The 12,811-nt window shown below is 37.4% G+C and overlaps 1 protein-coding gene across 48 annotated transcripts in view; it reads left to right on the forward strand.

The window, feature by feature from the left end:
• The window catches only part of PTPRD (protein tyrosine phosphatase receptor type D), a 1,485,253-nt gene that overhangs the window by 1,377,718 nt on the left and 94,724 nt on the right, over positions 1-12,811 (forward strand). For all 48 annotated transcript variants that reach the window (XM_060762309.2, XM_060762310.2, XM_060762317.2 and 45 more), the window contains one exon: positions 1,731-1,828. In XM_060762309.2, the coding sequence (XP_060618292.2) occupies positions 1,731-1,828 (98 nt within the window). The remainder of the gene's footprint in view (positions 1-1,730; positions 1,829-12,811) is intronic.

A 12,811-nucleotide genomic window follows, 5' to 3' on the forward strand; every position in this document is an offset into this window, starting at 1 on the left:
CACACATTGCAAAGAACTATTATTCATAAAATTAATTTGGCTTCTCAACAGTATTCAATACAATTACTTTGACTTCTCAATGGTATGCAGTACCATAAACAAAGATGAGATGCTGCTGGTCCTTCCTATGGACTATTAAGCTAGGTAAAAATGTTGCAGAAGCCATTTTCAGAATTATCTGTATTCTCATTTTGTGATCTTAGCAAGTAACACTGTCCTACAATAATTGCAATGTAGCTTTCTTAGAAAATACTCTTCAAAATTTTGGTGGTGATACAGCCTTAACTCTAGAACACGTAGTTTCCAGTTTGAGCCCCCACTTTTCCCTCCAGTTATCATGGTTTTCTTTTATCGTTTCGATTCATCATGGGGTTCGCTAGTTGAAAATATTCTAGCCAACTATGTGTCTCCCTGCAACAAGGTATTATTGTAGGCCTGCTTAAATAAAGGAAAACATTTTGGTGGGTGGAAAACCCATCCATATTGATTGGTTGCAAAGAAATATCCACAAAGAATGGACTAGCTATTTTTTTCAGCTGGCAGATCATGCTAGTTGGCCCCACATATCTTCTTTCAGCTTCTATTCTCAGCCTTCCACCATTTGTATCCTTTTACTTGTCTCTTTCTCATTCCTTCTCTCAGCCTTGTCTGTATCCACTATTTTTCCATTGGTAGACAAAGATGTTTACACCTGAAGTAGATTGTAGGTAATTTCTGGGGGTTGAAAAGGGATGGGGTTGAGATTTTTTTTTTCTCCTTTGAGGTACTAGGATAAGGTGGATGTTTGTGTTCAGGTGTACCAAGTCTGTACAACCCCTGCTTCTACAATCTGCTACTAGTGAAAACATTTTTGAAGCTCAAAATGTCTGATGTCTAATCTTGTCTTTTATTGACTGTTGTCTGTAAGCAGCTGTGCATGTTATTGTGGCAATCCATTATTGCATGTAAATGTCCAAAAATTTATACAATATATTTTTCTTTTTTAAAAAAAAGCAAACATTAAGTTTTCCCTTGTCTTAATTAGTCAACCCATGTTAGCCGGTTATTCAGTCTTTGAAACAAAATCATCACTTTCTAGGCATCCAGCTATCCATATTTTTAATTTCATTTGAGTAATACTTTATTTTCCTTTTTTTTTTTTTACATTTTCTTTTTGGAGGATCAAATGTCTCTAGTTACCTACATTCTTCAAGTTAGTTTCCCCCATAAGTCACTTTATTTTTTGTCAGTACTATTGTACCCCTTTAGGCCTCTTTGAATGGTTTATCCTTGCCCCCAGTTCACCTTTTGTTCACTTTAGTCCCGTTCACACTGTTTTCATTTCATACAATAAAAGAAAAGGGGTCTTATACGACATTCAGGGTCATTACTCAAGCAAGTCAACATCAGGTCTAACTGTCTCATTTTCCCCACCTAGCTAATTTCATTAAGTCTTGGCATAATAACTTTTTTCTTTCTTTTAACACTAGGAATGTTAGCTTTGGAAATATGCTTGATGAATTTTGTTTTTATTTGTTTGATTTGTTTTAGTAATTTGGCTTCAAAGCTCATCTCTCCAGAGCATGTTTTGCTTTGAGTGAATTAAATTATATGCCTGCTTCTGTCACCTTACAACATCCTTACTATTTACACATTTTTAGCCATTCTAACTGCTATATATTCTAAGTCTGGATTTCAGGTCCTGGGTGTGATTGTTTTTCAATGCTTTTCTCATTTCTCTCCTTCAACAGGTATGGCTAGTCATCCACCCATCCCTATTTTGGAACTTGCAGATCACATTGAGAGATTGAAGGCCAATGACAACTTGAAATTTTCCCAAGAGTATGAGGTAATTCCCCCTAAATGTTTACAAGGCTAGCTTGCTAACCAGTGGAAAATTGTAATTAAGGGGTCAATGCCAGAATCTTTAGCCTACACATTCTAAGGATGCGTTGTGGCAATAACAGAAAAATCTCCTGCTAAATGAACCTGATTACAGCATGCTAACTAAAAAATAAACTCATATAAGACTGCAGGATATGTATACGTAGGACAGTGTGCTCCATTATTTGTACTTTTTTGTGTGTCAGGAGAGCATTCTCTGGTGTGAGAGAATTGGCAGTCTGCAACGACGTTACCCAAGGGATTCCCAGGTTTTTTACCATCCTGTGGGAGCCTTCTCTCATGTTCCGCATGAAAAGTTTGAGCTGACAGATGGGAGCTCACCCCACTCCCCAGATTCGAACTGCTGACCTTTCAGTCAGCAGTCCTGCTGGCACAAGGGTTTGCCCTGTTGCGCCACTGGGGGCTCCATTATCCGTACTGTTGTTAATATTGCAAAGATTCAGAAATTGTACAATTATAGAAGTTTTGATCCCCATCAGCAACACTAGCTTTGACTCAGTGGCTAAAGTGACAAATTCAATTTAATTTGATGAAGATCATGAGAAATTTTGTATAAAACTACTGAAAGGCAGTTGATAGTCTATATCCTAATGAAACTTACATATTGTACCCAATAATGGAACTGACAAAGAGAAGTCTGTACTTATTCCTTTATATCAGAATTACTCTAAAAGGTGTGTTGGTCCTGTCAGTAAACTTGTACACCTTAAGAATTGTCTCCAGTACTGTTGTAGACCATAACAGCATCAACTTATTATCTATCAATAATCCATAAAATTTGAATTTTAATTGTATCATAACAGGACATATTTATGAAATACTCTTTTAATATCCCATAGATTAGCTCTCCCAGGATACACTTTTACACACACATTTCACTTTCACATCAATACATTTTGGAGAAAGGAACTTTGCCCACTTCAATTAAACACCATAAACTATTAACTGCTTCCTCTCAATCACCTTTTTACCAAGCTGATCATAACCAATATATCTCATCATATCTTTTGTTGTCCGTACCGCTTACCATCTTTATCACCCTTCTTTGAACTTGCTCCAATTCGTCTGTTTCCTTTTCAAAATGAGATGCCAGAACTAAACATAGTAAACCTGACTAGTGCAAAATATAGTATTCTCTCAGCTTGGAGATAATGCTTTTATTAATGCAGGCTAAGATAACATCAGTCCTTTTTTTCTTTTTTTCTTTCTGCTACAGCATCACTGCTGGCTCATTGTTATGAATAAGCAATAATTCTACATTCCTTTCTCGTGTGATATTTCTGAGACAAGTATCCCCATCCTATATTTGTGCTTTTTATAACCTAAATGTAGAATTTCCATTTGTGTCTGTCTGTTGAATTTCATTTTATCTATTACAGCCCAGTTTTCTCATTTTCCACTCCCATTTCTGTACCATCTGCAAATTTGATAAGGATTTGTGCCCCTCCAATTTCTAAATCATTAATCATTGAAAAGTGTTGGTACCAGAACAGAATCCTGTAGCACTCCATTTGAGTTCTCCTTTCAATTTGATGCACAGCTACTGATAACTTGCCATTGGCGCTTCATAGGAATAATTGCTTCTAGGAATCCTGAGCCCGACGCCACTATTGTTGTCAGCCATGATATTGGTTTATGATGGTTGTCTGATTATGATGTTTTATTGTTTTTAGATGTTGACTGTATTTTTGTGCTTGTTTTTAATCTGTAATTGCTGGTCATGTCCCTTGTAAGCTGCCCCAAGTCCCTTCGGGGAGATGGAGGCGGAGTATAAATATAAAGTTGTTGTTGTTGTTGTTGTTGTTGTTATTGTTGTTGTTACAACTCTCTGAGCATAGTTTTTCAACCAGTTATGGATCCATCAGAAGGTGTTTCCATCACTTCCATATTTTTCCAGATTGCTAACCAAAATGTTACGGGAAATCTTAAAAATGCTGGTGTCAAGATAAATCATTCCCTCAGCCTACTCGCGATCTACCAAATTAATAATTCAGTCAAAAAGAGATCTACAATTAGCATGGCAGGAATTTTTCTTGTCAAATCCATCCCAGCTCTTACTGATCCCTTCATTGTCCTTTTAGACACAGCCGTGTACAGTCTGTTCTAATATTTTTCCTGGTATTGAGGTCAATTGCCTGGCCTGTAGTCTACTAGGTGTTCGTCCCCTCACCCTTGAGGGGGGGGGGGGGAGAGGGATGGTATTTGTTTGTTTCCAGTTCTCCAGCACATCATTAGTTTTCCAAAATTTCTCAGAAATGATGGGAAATGGTTCTTCAAGTGTGTCATCAAGTTTCTTGAATAGTTCATTTGAGACTGCAGATCTGAAATAATTTAAGTTAACTAGGTGATTCCTAGCTATCAATCCAGATTTACACTCTGGATTCATTACAAAAGTCTCTGCTCATGCATGGAAGCACACGATCCTGTATTTTTGGGGTATAGTAAGGAGAAAACTGAAGCAAAACAGGGATTAAGCAGTTTTGCCTTTTCATTGAGATCTGTTTGCATTTTACCACACCTCAGGGCCATAGCCGGGCCGGGGGTGTGTGTAAAAAGTTCAACCCTGCCCTGAAATGTGTCAGGTTAAAAAAGAAACCTGGTTTACTCATAAATTGGTTAACCACTTAAAATTCATGAGTAAACCAGGTTTGGGGGGGGGGGTTAGAACCCTTAACCCCCCTTCTGGCTACGGCCCTGCCACACATGATGTTCAGTGGTTCCACCATCTCCTTGCTTTGCACATATTAGAAACCCCCCTTTTGATTGTCTTTCTTGTCCAGATTGCCCAATTTCATCTCATTGGGAGCTTTAACTTTTCTTGCACTATTCCTAAAAGCTTGGGCTATACATAGCTATTCTTCCTTGCTGATTCATTCTTCCTCCCTTTTTTCCACTTTTCTTTTTTTCACTTGCTTCTCAAATTTACTGTGCAACCACACTGGCTTTTTCAGATGTTTCAATGAACCATTGTAGGATTACTGGTTTTCTTGTTCCTTCATTCACCTTCTGGAAAAGGGAATTATCTGCAGGACACATCAAGATTTTGTTGGATATAGACTATGCGTAGCTGAGCGAATCCCCCAGCAGACATAAGGATAATTCAGATTATTGGAGATTTGTGAGATTTGATTCAGAAAAGCATAATGCACCACCACATCTTTGTTTGGTGGCCCATAGTAAACTCTTACCATAAGATTGTTGTTTTTTCTCCATTTATTTTTTATCCAAATGCATTCCACTGACCCAGTTTGATTACTCAAGTGGACTTCTATACAAGTGAATTTGTCTTTGACGTAAAATGTTACCCCTCCCTTTCTTCCCCATATATTTTTATATCCCTCAGTTTTTACTGTTACTGAGTGTAAATTCATTTATTACACACACAAACATGCATATACTGTATATGTATGTATGCACACAAGCCACATAGTGGCCAGAGACTAATGACTCTGAGATTAAATGTTTCATTATAATGTAACACTGAATAAGTAACATTGATTTTATTAGTACTTTTCACATTTCATTTGACTATAAAAAGATGATTGCTTATTTGTGGGTGGAACAGAAATTGTAGGTAACTTTAATAATTTTGTCCTTTATACAGTCTGTATGACCTTTATACAAATAAGTGATATACAGAAACACTGTAAAGTATAAATACACAGTATATTTAAATATCACAGGAAGGTTTAAACAGCAGTTGAATATCTACTGGTATAACACAGAACTCCAATTGTGTATCATTTAATGATCCTGTGCTAGAGAAGGCCTTGAGCCTTATTTGAAAAATAATATCATTACTGTCAAAGAGGAAAAAGCATTCTTTAGCATTCACTAAAATATGTTGACTTGAAGATCGTTTTAGAGTTTAAGGTTATACTTTACACAAGCCAGGAATTATTCTATGCCCGTTGTTTATAATTATTTAGTGCTTAGTGATACAAAGAACATGCCATATCAACTGTGAATCTGCCATTTAATGGCACTCCATTTCTCTTTTGTGTATTGTCATGTGCACAAACTTCACAATATTTGTGTAAATATAAACTTTCTAAATATGTCTATACCATTTTACTGTTTACTCATAAGTAGTACAAATTTTGTTTGGTAACATACTAGATTTGTCCATTTTGCATGAACTGTTGGGGAAGGGCAGGGCCCCATCTACTAGGACATCAAAATCCAGGGCTGGAATAGAGCATTTCTGCTCTGGACCAACCCGAGATTATATGGAACTTTTCAGATACTCTGTCCTTGAGCTGTGGGAGCAGAGTCCAGACCATCCAGGCAGATCAAACCTGATTGGACTGTTGTCCTTGTTACTGTGGCAGCCAACGGATAGCTATGGAAAGTTCCCAGCCATCACTGCATGCTTTTCAAGACATCAGCAAAAGCACCTACAGGACCAAGTAGAAAGAGTAGGGGTCACCAGTTGGCAAAGATGTCTATTGATGGCCAGCTCTTTGAAACTCTGTGGTAGGCTTCTGCACCGACAGGGATGAATCAACCCCAATCTGTTCTCTTTTCCCTGCACCACAGACCATGTGTGATTGGTGGTGGGGCTGGTCCATGTGGACAGTGAACCAGTTCAAATTAGAGCATGTGCATCTATCCATACTAACTCAGAAATGCGAGGCTGCTCCAGAATTTCTCTGTAACTCCGGAGCAGTTTCTAACTTCTCCTAGCATGGGGTTAAACCAGGTTAGCAGCTTTTACCCCACATTTCTGATTGGAGGTCCCTGAATGTCAAGGGAGACTTCTACTCAACACTGCTATATAGGGCCAGTGTAGAAACCTCAAGGAGTAGTCAGAATGAATTCTTTTAATTCAAGAGTGAATAATCCTGGCTTCTCCCAGATGTTCAAATATCCAATATGGCCAATAGTTAAGAGAGCGTGGAAGTTATAATTCAAAACAGCTAAAGAACAAAATGTTCTCATTCTCCTATATTCTACAATTCTTTCACCGAGTGGCCATTTCTGAATCATGTAAATATTTGGATTTGGCAGGTTGTATTGGAGATAACATTCTTCAGAATGTAAAAATAATAATGATGTTATTTTAGATAAGAATATGCTACTAGAAAATGCAGAATTCTAAGTATAACTTGAAGTATCTTTTTCTCAGCACACAATGTGGATAATGCAGCATTACAATAAAACATCATTTTAATTTTAATTGCTGCCAGAGCATTTTTTTCTGAGGCTTTCAGACTCATGTTTTTAATCATCAGTTTGTCACTTAACAGTCTGGATGCTTAAGTTTTATGATGAAGGCAGAAAATATTGTGAAAGTGTAGGCTTTTGTTTTGAGGTTGAGAACCTGCTGTGTAACACACCTTAATAGCAAATACTAATAATAGCAACTCGGTGTCAGTTCAACTCAGTGTCAGTTTGCTAGCATGACAAACTATGCAAATATGGCCTTAGTGTAGTGAAAGGGCAGGTCCCTGTAGAGCTCCCTGGATTGATCTATTCTCTATTTTTTAATGTTGATTCTACCTGTGCTTCTGATCCAGTATTCAGTCCCTCCATATATGTATGTAGTGTTCTCACAGCTGAGGAGCAGAGAATGTTTCAATAATCTTTGTAAGATCTAAAAGTGAATATGCACATACGCTAATATGCAATTTATGCATGTTACATGCCCTCTGACATTTCACACATGAAAACCGGGCCAAACAAGATCAGTGTGGTCATTGTGACAAACCATTTTAATAAGGACAGACATAAATGCCAAGAGAGGTTTTAACAGTTTGCTTTTGCCTGAGCCTGCACCTGAGCCTGCTGGGGAGGACCATGGCTATCTTAACAGCATTTTAGACCTCAAGCAAAGCAGTTCACTGGGCCCTGCCTACATAACCACTCACAGGAATATAAATATAAATTAACAATAAAGTCAACCTATTTACTCTAATCTAATGCTCACCTTTTTTGGCTAAATTATCTTGCTGAAATTAGAGTGTGCATTAGATTCACGTCATGTGATGATCTTAATTCTGAGCCAATGTCATAGGGAAAGCTGCTCCAGGAGTTCCTAATTGAAGGACCTCATCTCTAATTTATTTGCCATAGGTCAGTGCTATCCAGTCATGGGATTTATAGTTTGGTGAAGCGTTATCAGCATTCTTTGCCCAATAATGGGCAAGACCTTGTAAAACTACCCCCAGGATTCCATAGCAATGAACTGAAGCAACTAACGCTGATTTATTCCACAGCATAGGGGCATCCCAAGTTTTTCCTTTGAATTGTTGGAAGCTTTGATGCCCTAACACTTTTGTTTTGAAAGAAAGAATCCTAAGCAGGCAGCAACGGTGGTGCAGTGGGTTAAAGCGCTGTGCCGGCAGGACTGAAGACCGACAGGTCGCAGGTTCGAATCCGGGGAGAGGCGGATGAGCTCTCTCTATTAGCTCCAGCTCCTTATGCAGGGGCATGAGAGAAGCCTCCCACAAGGATGATAAAACATCAAAAATCATCCAGGCGTCCCCTGGGCAATGTCTTTGCAGACGGCCAATTCTCTCACAACAGGAGCGGTTGCTCCTGACACGACAAAAAAAAAAAAAAAGCAACTGTAATGGACACTTTTTTGACCAAATAACAAAGAGTACATTTTTTGCCGCTGCGCATTACATTCAACAGCAAATGCTTTTTTTTTTTTGGTTGAAGGGTTTTGAATATTGAGGTGTGCATTACATTTGATGGCACATTAGACTTAAGTAAATACAGTATGTGTTAATACGTTGTTTTCTCTTTCTTCTCTAGAACTCCTTTCCTCTTATGTGCTACGCTCAAAATATTATGTTTCATTTCTGTTCAAAGAATTATTTACAATTTTCACTAATATTCACTAGTTTCTTTTTCCTCACTTCAATTCCTTACAAGTCCAATAGCCCTTCACCACATAAATAGAGTTCTTGGAACACAAACAGTGGCTCAGCTTCCTATTTATTTATTTACAATATTTCTATCCCACCTTTCTTGAACTCGAAGGGGACTCAAGGTGGCTTACAATCAAGCAGCAATTCAATGCCTAACAATATAAAATTAACAGAATAAAAAATTTCCTATAATGGAAATGCACACTGTCAGCAATTGTTGTTCCCAGGTGTTAGTTGCCTCCCATGAATCCATTATATTGTTCAGTCTCCATTACATTGCAAGCAATAAAAATGATAAAATTTATCTTGCAAATGCAGATATGCCAACTCTCCACTATAAGTTGTAATTTTTGAATGTTGAGGTGGTTGTGGATGCTTAAAGAATTAGCATTAAATTCTTGTCTGTGCATAGATTAGCATGGGACCCCATGCTCTTGTGCCCCCCAGGCAACTGTTCAGAATGCCCCTGCATTAAGATGGCACTGGAAAGGGCAAGGTTCTGTTCCTCCTTTCCTGATCCCCCTGCTGAGTTTGAGTGCATATTACCTCTGAACTCACTTTGCAGCAATTAAAGCAAGCTGAGTACAAAGGGAGAAAGATGGAGGAGGAGAGAGAAACTGGAACATATTAAAAACTGCTGAAAACTGGGAATACAGAGAATTAATCATTACAATGTCTGTCAATTTGGGGCTACGATACATCCATATGCAGAAGGCTTGATTCAGATAATTTCTCAGTAAGATTTCTGTGTACCTATTCTTCCACCATGAAGATAACAAATGAGAGTTTACAAACTAGGCCAGAGAGACAGAAATGTAAGGAAAGTAGCAGCCTAGTTTTCCAAAGTACATCATTTTGATGGCTCTTCTCATAAAGCTATGTGCTGTATGTTAAAGACAGCCTTTTGTATTGATATTTAATATTGGTGAAGATGAAGTCATCTGCTGACTCTGTGCCAAACTACTGTAATGCTTGGAATGCTTACTAGATTTTGTCAGTGACTGTGAATCATCAGAGTTGTGGTAGACAATGTAAATAATTGATTGAAGTAGATTAAATCTTGTGATTTTATTTTCAAGACAACCAACCAATAAAAACAAAACCAGGCTTTATTAACTAGATGTGTAGTGCCTTTAAGTACATCACTGCAGCATTGAGTGATGTAATGAAGTATGCAATATCTACCTACAGTCCTTTCAGTCACTTTGTATCATGTTTCCCATAGCTGTAGAAGAAGACTGATATTAGAAATTGGGCTGGATGTGAAGAAATGTGCACAGGTTTTTCTTGCCTCTTTTGTATCTTCTGAAGAATGACACTCTCCAAACGTGTTTTTTTCTTTATATGGGAGAAATTAGTCATTTTCAATAATAATAATAATAATAATAATAATAATAATAATAATATTTTTATTCATATCTCACCACCATCTCCCAAAAGGGACTTGGGACGGCTTACATGGCAACAAAAGTGCAATACAGATAATATAAAATGCAATAAAAGTTTGCCCAAATCAATGAGAAACACCAAATAACATAAAATCACAAAATACAATAATTAACAGAGTACAACTCAAATTCAAACAAAAATAACTGGTGACAACAAAGCAATAGATTGAAGTTAAAAACATGCTAAACAGACCAGTAACATCTCAGCCACCATCCAGGTTTAAAATCAACATTGAAATAATAGGGTAGAACTTTAGGTCATCCAATTTAGATGACGCCACTATCGAAGGCCTGCTTGAATAGCCATGACTCCAAAAGGCTTGAATAGTAGTGGCTGGGCAAGCTTAACACCCTCCTGCCCCCAGTTCATTCCATCCACTCCACTCAGCCTCATTTATGTGCTGAGCATTTTTATTAATTAGAGAAGGGTGGGTTATAAATATAATAAATAATTTAATAAATAACACACACACAAATATGCTTTGGGTAGCACAGGGAAGAGTCAACACCCCTATGGTGTTTGTTCTGCTGTCTATGCCCCTGTTCACTTCACTTTCTGTCCCTGTGATAATTGCAATTAGAAAACTTCGGCTTGTTGTGGAAATAAGGATTGGTGAGAAAGCTTCAGTTGAGCCACCTCTTTCCCATGATAACTCTTCCAGGAGTGAATTTCCCTTCTGAGGGGTAGATTTCTCTCACTTCGTTTCACTTTTTCGTTTCACTCCGTAACTGCATTTATTTATCGTCCATACCCATAACCAATGGAAAGATTTCTCTTCTCTGTTGATGGGCATGACTATCACAGGATCGGATCTAGAATCAAGCAGCAATACAGTGAATTCTCGAAACTATAGAATGAGAGTTCTGTCCATAAAACTGGCCTTGCTTCCTTACAATCAGTGGTCTTTTCCTTTCACTGCCATTTCTGTGGATCTCATGATTCTCCTGGCCTTTGCCAAAAATTATTCGTGGGAGAGGTAAAATTCTGCATCTTACCATAGCTCACCTAACTTAAGACAAAGATGATGGAAAGAGAACATTCCTTAGAATTTGATATCGTGCATAGACTTAGATGTGTGGGAATAAACAGGTTTTTTTTCTTTCCCTCATTATTCCCATTTTGAAAAAGTTGGTATGGGAAAAAATAGTCTTGATCTCTGCCAGATAAATTAGCATGATCCACAATGTCCTCTTTAATATGGAATTCTTTCCTTTCTGATGCTCAAGTCCCTAATCCAGTAGAAAAATATAATTCTACTGGCAAGTTGCCATGATGATGTTTTAATGTTCATGCATTTAGCATTCATGTTTTGCTAATGCACTATGTAAATCTCATTCGATTGGCAAGTTTCCTGAATAATAAAATTGCATATTATTATAGATTCATTTGAAAGATGAAATTCACATAGCAGAAGTTGACACTGGTAAAATAGGGTCAAATTATTCATTTTCATGGGTAGTTAATGAATCTCTAGTTCCACATCATCCGTTTGCTGCGATGTCTACCAGGATGCATATCTGAGTGCTCATTCTACACTGCAGTTTTTCCCCTTGTTCCTACCTGGCATTGTTTCAGTGTTTCCTACATTTATGCTCTTCTTGCTTAGTTCAGAAAGTCACTTAGAACTGAATTACAATTCAGCTGCTTTGCATGCTGTGTAATTGTACTACTTGAGAGGGTTGCCTGGAAATCTGATCTATCTCTTGCGTAACATTCTCTGAATGGGAAATAAAAACCTAGCACGAGCACATAAAGGATTAAGTTATGCCCCTAAACTCATCCTTGTGTATACTTTTCTACATTTGAGGGTTCTCCCCCCCCCCACTCTGTTGTGCTTCCTCAAAGGGGGAGTGTTCACACATTGCAGTCCAGACATAAAATCTTAAATTGATTCTACCACATGATGCTGTTAAAATAGATCTGTAGCAACTACCAAGCTATAGGTAATACATTTTTTAAAAACTTATTATTTGTTTTGTGCTCATCTCCCTTAAGAGTGAACAAAAATGGGAAGGCCCGTTTTACATTTTAGGTTCTTTTATAATGCATCTGAAAAAAAATAATATTGGTTTGGAATGTTCTAAATTGAGCAAACCTCCAGCTTGACTCCATTGTAACATTTAGATATTTAAAAAATAATTCTGAAAATTTAAAGAGAAAAGTTTTGGTTTTTTTAAAGCTAAATACTGTTCAGCCATTTGGTTATTGGTTGTTCTTGTTGCATTGTTTGGGAAGGCAAAGATAATTATGTGTAGGAAACTGACAAAAATAGAAGGCAGCAATTCCATGAATATTTAACCTGGTATAAGTCTCACGAGTGACGTTTACTTTTAAGGAGACCTGCATATAATTGTTATATAAGAGATCTACTGGGTAAAGATATGAATATGAACAGTGCTGGAAATAACCAGTGCTTGGCAGATAATAAATTCATAAATATGTTAAGTTTAGTGGAATGAAAATATTAATATCCTTTATTCTAGCATGGATGTACAATTTTCTGGCTGGAAGAAAGGAATTTTCTTCCCTTTACCCTTTTCCGAATTCTGTTTGCCTATAGATTTATGCTATACTTTATTCACTATAGCTCACCAGTCTCC

The sequence above is a fragment of the Anolis sagrei genome, chromosome 2 (assembly GCF_037176765.1).
Source record: "Anolis sagrei isolate rAnoSag1 chromosome 2, rAnoSag1.mat, whole genome shotgun sequence".
Taxonomy (NCBI): Eukaryota; Metazoa; Chordata; class Lepidosauria; order Squamata; family Dactyloidae; genus Anolis; species Anolis sagrei.